Source organism: Pan troglodytes, chromosome 14, assembly GCF_028858775.2.
Source record: "Pan troglodytes isolate AG18354 chromosome 14, NHGRI_mPanTro3-v2.0_pri, whole genome shotgun sequence".
Taxonomy (NCBI): domain Eukaryota; kingdom Metazoa; phylum Chordata; class Mammalia; order Primates; family Hominidae; genus Pan; species Pan troglodytes.
The window spans coordinates 101,192,768-101,206,030 of record NC_072412.2 but is presented as its reverse complement, the minus strand read 5'-3'; the positions used below and the strand labels follow the sequence as shown (position 1 = coordinate 101,206,030).

At 38.3% G+C, this 13,263-nt stretch overlaps 1 protein-coding gene across 3 annotated transcripts in view; it reads left to right on the top strand.

Moving 5' to 3' along the window:
- DZIP1 (DAZ interacting zinc finger protein 1) overlaps positions 1 to 13,263 on the top strand; it is a 63,667-nt gene extending 50,404 nt beyond the window's left edge. For 2 of the 3 annotated variants that reach the window (XM_016925456.4, XM_054665477.2), the window contains 8 exons: positions 293 to 435; positions 3,924 to 4,086; positions 4,433 to 4,562; positions 5,158 to 5,211; positions 6,638 to 6,828; positions 8,233 to 8,363; positions 9,459 to 9,633; positions 12,064 to 13,263. In XM_016925456.4, coding sequence (XP_016780945.2) covers positions 293 to 435; positions 3,924 to 4,086; positions 4,433 to 4,562; positions 5,158 to 5,211; positions 6,638 to 6,828; positions 8,233 to 8,363; positions 9,459 to 9,633; positions 12,064 to 12,143 — 1,067 coding nt within the window. In that variant the 3' untranslated portion in view covers positions 12,144 to 13,263. The remainder of the gene's footprint in view (positions 1 to 292; positions 436 to 3,923; positions 4,087 to 4,432; positions 4,563 to 5,157; positions 5,212 to 6,637; positions 6,829 to 8,232; positions 8,364 to 9,458; positions 9,634 to 12,063) is intronic. The other variant, XM_054665476.2, reaches the window with a different exon arrangement.

The window sequence follows — 13,263 nt, the reverse complement described above, 5'->3', positions numbered from 1 at the left end:
AATTTTTTTTCCATCATGCTTCTATAGATACATATATATCTATAGTTGTCATCTGATTAAGTGATCCAGTCTTTGAAAATACTGAAGTTTTGAAGCCGACATAAAATAGTTTTAAAAGCTGCATAACTTAAGCATTCTGTGTTGTGCTGAGTGACTAAAATATCCAAAAACTTTAAAACATCACAAATACTTACTTGCTGCTTAAAAGCTGTGGTTTGCCATTTTCTGCTTAGAGATTTTTGATGTATTTGCTTAATTCTTTTTTTAACACATTTTTAAAACCTTATTTCAGGAAGGGAAAATGAACAGAAATTAAATAACGACAAAATGCATTTAAGGAAAGCTTTGAAGAGTAACTCCTCCCTCACTAAGGGACTAAGAACAATGGTGGAGCAGAACTTGATGGAGAAACTGGAAACCTTGGGGATTAATGCAGTATGTTCATTCATTTTTGGAATATTTGTTAGTTTTGCTATGTTTTGTTTTCTAAATTAGAAATGATCATGGAAGAGAAGAAAGCACATCAATTCTGTCCATGTTTGGAGAACAGAGGCTAATGTGACCTACTTTATTTATCAAACACTTGAATAGCATTCACTGTGTGCCTGGCACATTTCTACGACCTTAACAAATATTAACTCATTTAAACATAGAAACAAATCTCTGAAATAAATGACATTAGTATCTTGACAGTTTACAGAAAAGGTAAGTAACTTGATTAATGTCTCACAGCTATTAATGAAGGAGCCAGGGTTTGTATCTAGGCAGTCACAGTGCTGCTTACATTCTGATATTAACCTCAAATCATTGCCTATTACAAAACCAGCACTTCATTAATACATGTTGAATGAATGGATGAATGGATTGGATTTCATATTGTTGCCAGATTGAATAATTTTGGTATATCATATATAGATTCTTTTTGCTTTTTATATTTTTATTGACATACATAAAAGACACAAATCTTAATTGAACTTCATTAGTTTATATGTATATAAAAAAGTGCATCTACATATGCATATATACACATATATGCAAAGCTTGTGAGCACATATGCATGCATGGGTACACACGTGGATGTGTATAGTGTATGTGTGCATGTAGCTATGTATATATACATGTATGTATCCATGTGTGTATGCAGATATCTGTGTATGTGTATACACATTTGTGTATATGTGTATACACATTTATGTATATGTATGTATATAGATGATTGTGTATGTTTTCAGAAGTATGTGTGTATGTGGCTATATTTGTGGGTATACATGTTTGCATAATTTTATGTATATAGGTGGATTTGTATGTACATGGATGTGTGTGTATGATCTATAACCAGCACCCAAATGATGAGATTGAACATTTCCAACACTCTGGAAGACTCTCTTTTACTTTCTGCTAGTCAGTATCACCCCCTACTTCCCAATCGGAGGGAAAGGGTATTCTGACTTAGTTTTGCTTGTTCTTGAACCTCATAAAAGTGGAGTCATACACTGTGTAATATTTTATATCTTCTTTTGCTTATGATTTTATCTATATGATTCATACTTGTTGTTTCATGTAGCAGTAGTTTGTTCTTATTTATTACCTTATAGCATTCTATTGTGTGAATATGCTACAGTTTATCTCTTCCCTGCTGATGGACATTTGTGTGTCTATTTTGGGGCTCTTCTTGGCTATTAATTCTTGTACATGTCTTTTGGTGAACATGGGCATTTCTTTTTCTTGAATATATATCTAGGGATGAAATTGCTGAGTCAAAGGGTAGGCATATGTTTAGTACAGTAGCTGTTGTCAAATAGTTTTCCAAAGTCCTTGTACCAACTCACACTGTCCCTAACAGTGTTTGAGAGTTCAGTTGCTCCACATCTTTCATCAACTCAGTCAGTCTTTTTAAATTTCCACATAGACCCTTTTTAGGTGGGTTTTGACCACCCTTTGGGCAGTGGAAATCAAAGACATTCATGGAATGTGTGTGGTTCCTGTGCAGATTGTTTCTTAAAATTGTAGTTTTCCATATTGGTTGTTTGCAAGTGGTTTTTTGAGTTTTAATTTTAATTGGGACATTTTCGTTTATCCTAAGATTATTAAAACATTCTTTTTTTTCTCTAATGCTTGGAGAGGTTTTCCTAGTTTTTTGTTTGTTGTTTTGCTTATTTTGTTTTTGTCTATCTGGGCTTTAAGAGTTAGGTTTTGAAACAGTGATTTGGAGAGCTAACTTAATTTCCAGTTGGATCAGGTGTCCCAATATCATTTGTTGAATAATCCATAGTTTCTCCATTTATTTAAAAGGACATTTTTGTCATATAAGAAATCCCTATATATATTTGGATTTGTTTTTGGACTTTCAACTGTTTTACCTTGTTTTTTTGTGTGTTCCTTTTCCCATACCATACTAATTTAATTGTAGTAGCTTTGTCCTGTGTTTTAATATCTTTTATAGGCCATGCCTTCTTCATTAGTCTTATTTCAAAAATTTATTGGTAATTCTTCCATGTTTTGTTTTCCAGTGAACTTTAGGAATAACTTTTCAACTTCCAGAATAACCCTTGTTGGGATTCTGATTGAAATTGTTTTAAATTTTGTATATTAAGTAGGAAGGATTGACATTTGTACAGTATTAGGTCTTATCCTCCAGCTACATGGTATAGGAAGACAGGCATGAAACAAATGATTTCCCAGACAAATGGGAGCTCTCTAATTTAGATTATATGACGTGAAATAAAGGAAAAGTAGAGGAGGGGGTTGATTGAATAACTGAGGTCAGAGAAAACTTCTTCTTGGAGGTGGTACTTAATCTGATGATGGAGATTTCTGTCCTGGGCAACTGGGTGGGTGGTATGGCCACTCCCTGGGACTGGGAAGGCTGAGGGAAGCAAGGGGGATGGGAACAAAGATGGGAGGTAGCTGTGTGTGTGAGACACTGTTATTCAACAAATATCCCTTTAACTAGTTTTCTTCTGTCTAGATTCTCATCAAATCTAGATGACTTTTCTCAAATTGTCTCTTTAATTATGCTATTTTCATAGTTAAATGTCACCTCTAGCTGGGCACGGTGGCTCATGCCTGTAATCCCAGCACTTTGGGAGGCCAAGGCAGGTGGATCACGAGGTCAGGAGTTCGAGACTAGCCTGGCCAACACGGTGAAACCCCATCTCTACTAAAAATACAAAAATTAGCTGGGCATGGTGGCGGGTGCCTGTAATCCCAGCTACTCGGAAGGCTGAGGCAAGAGAATCATTTGAACCTGGGAGGTGGAGGTTGCAGTGAACTGAGATTGCACCATTGCACTCCAGCCTGGGCAACAGGGCGAGACTCTGTCTCAGGAAAAAAAAAAAAAAAGAAGTCACCTCTGATTCTCTGATGACCTATTGTTCCTTGTAGAATAACCTTTCAGCCTTTTGGGTTGGCATTTAGTCTCTTCTGCTGGTTTCATCACCCAGGTCTTTTTAAGCATTAGCCTGTGGGACGTGCCTTACCTGTTTCTGCCTCGACAGCTTCCTTTCTCACAGGTGTCCCTATCTCATGCCTACCCATCTGGAAATTTATCTTTGTTTTTACTTGTTTGACTCCACCTGTCCTTCAGGCCACAGCTCAGCCTCCCCTTTCAGCCTTCTCTGGCCACTGGGGCCTTCGATGGCCTCCCTCCCTGGAATTCTTCTAGCCTTTGTAGACTAATTGGGTCCTTATGACACACAGCCTCGTCGGTCAGCCAGTCATAAACATATGCATGCCTTATGTGCCCAACTGAACACATGGCCCCTTTGGGGACAGTGTGTTACTTGTTGGGGCACCCTTACCCTCTACACACAACTGGAGCCCTGTAAGGATGGATTGAAATGTTGGCACAGTTAATGCTGATATATGCCCATGAAATGAAACCTCCCAGGATAACTGGCCAACTTAACATCTTATTCTTTCAGGATATACGTGGCATTTCAAGTGATCAATTGCATAGAGTACTAAAAAGTGTGGAATCAGAAAGACATAAGCAAGAAAGAGAAATACCTAACTTTCATCAAATTCGAGAATTCCTTGAACATCAAGTCAGCTGTAAAATTGAGGAGAAAGCACTACTCTTTTCAGGTAAGCTTGTTACCCACTGCAAATGGGAGATTAATTTAACAACTTTTTCTTTTTTTCTTCTTTTTTCACCACAAGATATCATTAAACAAATTATTATAATTTTAAATGGTTAACAAACTTCGCCACTTCATTGGCAACTCTTTTACTGTTTGTACTATTAAATGCTGGGTCTTGGATTTTGTTTTTACAGTAAAAACAAAACAACAACCCTAGAGTCTGGCTTTAAACCCTAGAGATGGGATTGTTCATTGCCACAGCAGCATAGGGGGTATTATACCATTTACCTTTGCTTTTCACTTACTGATCATAAAGGTAATGGAGACTCATGAATGACACTATATTCCAGATCAGTGCAGTGTTTCTCAAATGGATACCCTTTCAACTGGAGAAGTACCCAAAATGATACAACTTCCTTCCAAAAACAGACAACTGATTAGACAAAAAGCTGTTTCTACTGATAGGACATCTGTTCCAAAGTGAGTATTTCAGCCCTCAGATTTATTTTATCAGTGTTTGTCTTAGCTCAGGCTGCTTTAACAAAATACCATAGACTGGGTGGCTTCACAGAAATTTATTTTCTCCCCATTTTGGAGGCTGAAAGTCCAAGATCAGGATGCCAGTATAGTCAGGTTCCGGTGAAGGCTGTCTGCCTTGCAGACGACTGCCTTCTTGCCATGCCTCCAGATGGTGGAGATACATCTGAAGGAGATACATCGCTTCCTCTTCTTATAAGGCACCAATCCCATCATGGGGGCCCCCATCCACATGACCTCATCTAAACTTAATCACCTCCCAAAGGCCCCCCAGATGCCATCATACTGTGGGTCAGGTCTTTAGCATATGTATTTGGGGCAGGGGTGACACAGACATTGAGTCCATAACAGTGTTTGGTCCAACTGAGAATCACACTTGTAATTCCTACCAGTCTCTTATTGACGCTGGGTGACTTTTGTTGCTGCTCTTCCTCGTTAGTGTATGTCAAAAGCAAAAATCACCAGTTCCATAGAAATGTATGTGAAATTATATTATTAACTTATGCAATTTAAAAATATTTTTCTGTTGTTTTTTTAGAATTAAGAAAAATGTCATGGAAGATCCTTTTCCCAGAAAGTCTTCAACTATTACGTGAGTATTGACGGGGATGGGAGGGTCATTTAAAAAATTATTTTCACTGAACATTCCTTTCATTTTAAAGTAGCGTGCTCATTATGGTTGAATGAAGCCGTAATTATTTAATATCATAATTTGTCATTCCTTTGTCATATGTTATTTGTGACATGTCTTTGTTTCTTTATCAGTTATTACATAAGTCAATAGCCCTTAACCACATGTGGACTCCATTAAGAAGCAAGACACCTGAGTCATTCTTATGTCCACCCCCCTACAATGTTGAGTAATTTATCAATAAGTACATTAACTTAAATGGCTGATGTTGAGTTTTTATGGCTAGGCTCATGACAGTGTAAGTTTGTTTTAAATGTAATAATTTAGTGTTCCAGTTTTTTGTGGAAGTTAATACTGACCCTAGTAGATCTTCCTCTCTTAGGTTCTCTTAGGATACTAAAAACCCTAGCCCAGTTGCTCATCACCTGTGTGCTACTGATTTAGTTGATTACTGTTTTAAGCCTGTTTTCTTATCTGTAGTATGGGATGTTTTAAGTCTCAATTTCCTTATCTGTAATATGGAATAATGCTGCCGTTTTCACGAGATAGTTCTACAAATTAAATGGGAATGTATGAAGAGGGCTTGGCTCAGTGCTTGGCACTTGTGGGTACTCAATAAATTGTAGGTATATTGTTACTAATTATGAGTAAGACTAATTTTATCATGAATAATTTAATCATCATTGCCTTGTTCTGGAGATATTGATGACATAAATATCTTTTCATTGAGGCACTGTGTATTAGAGACAATAAACAATGATTCACCCTTCAAAAGCACTTTTCTTATACATAATCTCATAGGAAGAGCATTATTTCTTGGGATGTGGTGTGAATGAATCAACATGTACAAGACTGACACGTTGTCTGGAATTTAGGTGCCCAATAAATATTATTTAAATGAACGAACACTGCTTTGAACTTCTATTTCACTTTAAAATGGGGGTAATAATTCATGTGATAATACAAATGAGATTGTGTATGTGAAAGCTCTTTGCAAGAAAGTGCAGTATAAAGAAGCTGTAAGTAATGACACAATTTTAAAAGATGGAGTGGTTTTACTGAGGAAATGTTTTTCTTAGGTGTGTGAAAACCAAAATTATTAAGAATATATATTTACACATTTGGGTTTAGAGGAGACAGGCCCCAGCTTCAGCCCATTTTGATAAACATGCCCCGTGGCTGGCAGAGATCTGGGCGTGGGAGGATGCTACAGCCGTGGGTATAACCTCTGGCCTCGCCGCCATCTTGGCCATAGCCCCAAAGGCACTTTTGCCCACTGAGAATTACCTGAGAAAGGTGCCACCACTTTAAGAGGCACATCTCTTAATATCATAAATCCTAAAGCGTTACGAAAACAGCGCCCCTGTCTCGGTGTTGATTTGTGTAGGACCCCTCCTTTTAGTTCAGAGGAGGAGCAGGAGGACGACGACCTCATCCGGGCATACGCATCCCCAGGCCCACTTCCTGTGCCGCCATCGCAAAACAAGGGCAGCTTCGGGAAGAACACAGTGAAAAGTGACGCGGACGGGACCGAGGGAAGCGAAATCGAGGACACTGATGATTCTCCCAAGCCCGCAGGTGAGCTGTTACCTTGGAAAACTCTCTGGAAACTTTATTTAGGACAGTGGTCCTCACCCGTGTGTACCGAGCACTGGGAGTCTGAGCTGGGAGGGTGTGCAAGGAACAGATGCAGCGGATCCCAGAGGCACCCACGGAAAATGGGCAGGGTTTAGCACGTTCCAGTTGAAGGAGAGGAAGGAGTTGGGAATGATACCTGGTGTATTAGTTTGCTAGGGCTGCTATAACAGTACCATAAACTGGGTGGCTTAAGGAACACAACCTGCTTGCTTCACAGTTCTGGAGGCTGGAAGTACAAGATCAAGGTGTTTGCGCTGTTGGTTCCTGTGAGGGCTGCCAGGGAGGGTCTGTTCCACGCCTCTGTCCTTGACTTGTTTTCTCCTTGTGCATCCTCACATCATCTTCCCTCTGTGTGCATCTCTGTCCAGATGTCTCGTTTGTATAAGGACATTGGATTAGGGCCCACCCTAATGACCTCACTTTACCTTGATTTCCTTTGCAAAGACTGTGCCTCCAAATAAGGTCACATTCTAAGCAATGGGGTTTAGAAATTCAACATGTGAATTTAGAGGGACACAAGTCAACCCAGGACACTGGGTGACTATGAGAATGGCTGTTCTAATACACTGTGCTGCCTCTTGGAGCTGGAGTAATACTAAAGGAAGACAAGATCTTAGCCTGTCACTGCAAATATTTAATGAAGAGAAGTAGAGCTGATGGGTCATTATTTTTTAAAAAAATTCAGCTTAATGCAATCTTTAAATTATATATTTTAAACATATCAGATGTAATTTATTATATTTAATATATTGTATGTAATTTATTATATTTAATATATTGTTGGATATAATTTATATTGTATATAATGGGTATATACCATGTATTTATATAATTAGATAAAATATAATTCATTTAAAAATTCATATTGTTTTTGTAAATACCCATATGAATATTCCACTCATGCAGGTTATCTCACTGAAATTAATTTCTGACCACACACTTGAATGAGATCCTCTTTCTTTGATTTAAAATGAAAACTTTAGGCCAGGCACAGTCGCTCTCACCTGTAATCCCAGCACTTTGGGAGGACGAGGCAGGAGGATTGCTTGAGCCCAAGAGTTCAAGACCAGCCTAGGCAGCATAGCAAGACCTCGTCTCTATTTTTTTTTAATTAATTAAATAAAATGAAAACGTTATAGCTCATAGTCTGAAGGACTATGATTTTTTTAAGGATTGTGTGTTAAATTTTCTAACCCCGAAGTACATCAACTGATTTTATTTTAATAATACATAATTACTTCCAAAGCTTAGACTCTTTGAAAGTTTCCTGTAAGGTTATTTTGGAACTAAAGTTAGATTAAATTTTTAAATACTTAACTTGCCTAATTTTTATTGATCTTATAGGAGTCGCCGTTAAAACACCTACTGAAAAAGTTGAAAAGATGTTTCCACATCACAAAAATGTGAATAAACCGGTCGGTGGAACTAATGTTCCTGAGATGTTTATCAAAAAAGAAGAATTACAAGAACTAAAGGTGAAATCACTTTTACTTGCTACATATACATAAATTTGTCTTTGGACAGCACCTTAATGGTCACACTTTTTGTAGTGAAATATAAAACAGATAGTTAGCTGGTAGAGTAGAGGTTGAGATTTTCATCTTTCTTGTTCTCAGTATTGCATTTCTTTCCATTCCATAGACAAAGATATTGGAGTGATAACTGTAACAATACATAATAAGCATCACAATTTACAGGTTTTCAAGATCCCGTCACATGTATTATTTGATACTTGCAGATATCAAATGGTTTGTACAAAGACATTTGTGACTGGCCAGAACTGGGGCCCTTCAGATCTTCTCCACTACCCTGGCATGAAACCTTAGGTACTTTTGAGGGTTTAGCTCCACTTGGGAGCCGAAGTGAGGGTGGAGCCCAAGCTCCTCTGTCTGCATTAGAGAAGAAGCCTAAACATTTTCCCAGTGGTTCTAACAGCCAGGGCGCCAGAAGTGTTTCTGTGGATGGAGCTCTCCCATTGTATTTCTGGGCACAGCTCATCTGTGTTGACTGGTCCTCCAGTCCAGGGCATTTTGTCAAATTACTTTTATTAGTTAATACTATTTGTGTTACACAAGCCAAAAATGACAGAAAGTCCTGTGACATTCAAGAGAGAGCGAAAGCATCTTTCTTTAGGAAGTGCATGGTAGAACTGTGTGCACCTTTCAGTTGGGGGCTATTCGGTTGGTCTGATGTACCCACAGTTAGATGTCATTATTATCACAGAGGTAAGAAGCAAGAGCAGGCCTCACTCCTACTCCGGAGTACCCTGACTTTTAGAGTTTCATATCGCTACAGTGTAGTATTTCTGGAATTTTCTACATTCATGATTGGTAGAGTAGGAAACATATATTTCCATGGCAGAAACGAAAAAGAGATGATTCAGATTTCAAAATACCAACTTCCAAATCTATTTCATTGCCCTGCAGAAATGACTAGATTTGGAAGTATTAATAGTTCCCCACTTCTTTCCTTATGGTTCAGTGTTAGCTGCTCAGTCTAACCAATAAAATGATTGAGGGACACCATTTTTTTCTAAGCAACATTAATTATTCTCCATGCCTTTCTTTTAGTGTGCAGATGTGGAGGATGAAGACTGGGACATATCATCCCTAGAGGAAGAGATATCTTTGGGAAAAAAATCTGGGAAAGAACAGAAGGAACCTCCACCTGCGAAAAATGAACCACATTTTGCTCATGTGCTAAATGCCTGGGGCGCATTTAATCCTAAGGGGCCAAAGGGAGAAGGTTTGCTGCTTTCCCCTCTAATACAAGCTCGATCCATTTTCTTATTAGTTGTGTTTCATCTTTATAAATATCTAATTAACTTATGCTGGTATATCATCAGACAAAAAAGCTGTCAGTGCTTTCTTTATGTTATTTAAATAAGGATTGGATATGCATAACTCACTGATTCATATATATTTACTTGTTATTTTTATTATAGGACTAATCTTTAGTCTTTAAATTTTTAATTTATTTTTATTTTTATTTTTTGTTTTTGAAACGGTGTTATTGTCACCCAGGCCATCATGGCTCACTGCAACCTTAACCTTCTAGGCTCAAACAGCCCTCCCACCTCAGCCTCCCCAGTAACTGAGGCAGTCCTCCCACTTCGGCCTCCCAGAGTGCTGGGATTATAGGCATGGGCCACCGCTTGTGGCCCCCAAATTGTTTGTATTCTTTTAATTTTTTTTTTTTTTTGGCCAGGCGCAGTGGCTCACGCCTGTAATCCCAGCACTTTGGGAGGCCAAGGCGGGCAGATCACGAGGTCAAGAGATTGAGACCATCCTGGTCTCAGGATGGTCTCAACATGGTGAAACCCTGTCTCTGCTAAAAATACAAAAATTAGTTGGGCATGGTGGTGCGCGCCTGTAGTCCCAGTTACTTGGGAGGCTAAGGCAGGAGAATCGCTTGAACCTGGGAAGCGGAGGTTGCAGTGAGCTGAGATCACGCCACTGCACTCCAGCCTGGCAAAAGAGTGAGACTCTGTCTCAAAAAAAAATTTTTTTTATTTTTTTTTTATTTTTTTAAGGATATGGGGTCTCACTATGTTGCCTAGGCTGGATTCAAACTCCTGGACTCAAGCAATCCTTCTGCCTCAGTCTCCTGAGTAGCTGTGACTACAGATGTGCACCACCATGCCCAGCTTTTATATTATTTTTAAAAATGTCTATACACGTATTCTCTTCATGAAGATGCCTTTTAGGAATTAAAATTTCTGATCATATACCTGAATGAGACCACTCTTCTGGCAGTCTCTCTGTATTAGTCTGTTTCCCTATTAAATATTTTTCTTCATTTTCTCCCAAGGGAGGTTTCTCTTGTAGCCTTGTAGTCAGTGGGATGAAATACTATGAGATAATTACTTGAAATGATTTTCATATCCCCCAATCTAGAGCCTAGATAAGCCCAATAACTTAGTATTTTTTTTTAAATTAGAAAATTGTAATTTTTTTGTCAAAGTAATTCTTGCACATGTTGAAAGCTGAGTTGTTCACAAGGCTTCTCTATGCCACCGCACCACCTTCATTAGCGGTAGCTCTGTGCCTCTCAGTAATGGCCTTAAACCACTCTTTGTTGATTCATTGACTTTAGATATTAACTGTTGATGTCGTGCAAAGACAGATGGGGACTTGGCTCATTTTCACCACCCACCACACCTCTCATGCCTTCTTCACTGTTTTTGTACTCCTACTTATAATTTTATTACTTTTTTTCTTTTTTTTAAGAGATGGGGTCTCACCAGCTTGCCCAGGCTGGTGTCAAACTCCTGGGCTCAAATGATCCTCCCACCCCAGCCTCCCAAACTGTTGGGATTACAGGTGTCAGCCACTGCACCCAGACTGTAATTTAAAATTAATACCTGCATGTCTCCACCCTTGCTCTTTCCATTTTCAGCAGCCTCTCGCCCCTTTGTAAGATAAGATGTTGCTGCCTGTGTCCTTCACGCTACCTTTTCTCTCACATTGTCCAGTTATAACATAGCTGTTGCATAACTGGCATCAGTTATCTGTGCTAAGCATCAACTCTAATTATTGAAAACCAGGAGACCTGTTGGCATTAGAGTGACTCTTTACAGGGCCAAGAGGATGCCCTAAGGACATCTCCTGTCTCTTTCCTCCAACATCATAAACCTGTGCCCCTGGAGGAACACATTTCTAGAGTCAAACTTGAGTGGAATTCTCTGCACTCTATTTCACTGGCTCAAAATCATGGCATTTTAAAATTGACTTCGTTGTTAATCCTATCTACCTAGAAAATCTGTTTTTAACACTTTACTTGGCTTGCTAATTTCATCCTTCTTTCTTTACCATCTATTCACTCAGAGTCAGTAACTACAACACAAATGTACTGAGCACCTTCAACATCCAGGCCCTGAGCTGAATGCTGGGGAAGGAGTGGGAAGCAGGATGTGGCCCCTGCTGTTTGTAGGCTGCAGGGCGGAAGCTTGCATCCAAGGGTCCTGAGTGTATCCTAGAGATGCGACCAATTCACAGTTGGATTTTAAAGTGGCGTCCTATACATAGGTCATGAGGGTTGGGAGATGAGGATTCATGAACAGATTTAGACACTGAGTGATTAATGACAATATGAAATTCTGGATTTTTATAGACTTGACAATGTGCTTGTTTAACCATTGAGGCCTTCTCTTCTGCCTCTGCCCACCACTTACAGGACTTCAAGAAAATGAATCAAGCACATTAAAAAGCAGCTTAGTAACTGTGACTGATTGGAGCGACACTTCAGATGTCTAATTCCACATGTCAGAAGATTCTTCCAGAAGCCAGCAGTATTTCAGTATCACAGTGTTTCAGTAATTTGCCTCCATGATTCCAGTGCTTCTGCCTTACCGTGTTTCCCACAGCAACACAGAGACTGATTCAAAGAACAATGGTCTCTTTAATGGCACCCAATACAGTATTGAAAATCAGATCATCAACAGTATTTCGAAGCATGTAAAGGTGTTTAAGACTTCCGCTGCTGCTTAAAAATAACATGTCATTGAAGTCATAAAAAGTTTTTTCTTCAGAAAGGTACTCTAGTGTTAAGTGTATTTTTTTTCAACTAATTTTTAAGTGAATTTTTTTTAAACTTACAGCATGTTTTGGTTTGAATTACTAAAACTTTAAAAAATATTTTTCTTATGTATGCTGTTGTATCGTAGGCGTTTATATTATAAAATTCTGTTAGTAGTCTTAAAATTGAATTGGTGGAACCACTAATCCTTAAAAGTTAGTCTGGTTATTTTTCATATAGAAGTAAGTTTAATCCGAGTGTGGTGGTGTTCACCTTTAATCCCAGCTACTTGGGAGGCTGAGGTGGGAGGATCACTTGAGCACAGGAGTTCAAGACCAGCGTGGGCAATATAGCAAGACTCCACCCCTCCACACCCCAAAAAAGTAAGTTTAGAATTAGAATATAGCTAGGTCCAATGTTAAATACATTTTCCTGGAGTACATTTGTCACATTCAGCTTTGAGCCACTGTAAGCATGTTACTATTAAATAGTTGGTTATTTTATATAGCATATTCTTTATCTTGGATATTTTATGAATAAAGTATAGTTATTTTAAGTGCCAATTAATTTATCAGACTAAATAGAAAATATTTGAGTCATTACTGAATTCACGTATGTATGTTTTTTTTTTACTATTTAAAATACCCAACATGTATTATGAAATACCTCAAAAGTAATTTAGTTACATTCTTAAACAATGACATTGTCGAAAGAAAGTTCGTATAAGCTGTTTTTTGCATTTTTATAACTTGGTGGTACTATATTCTGTTTCCAAGTAACCTTTTAACTAAAAGATTTGTTGGGTTTTAGATCTCTTTTCATTTGTCAACCTTTTCAGTAAAGCCTTCTGTTACATCA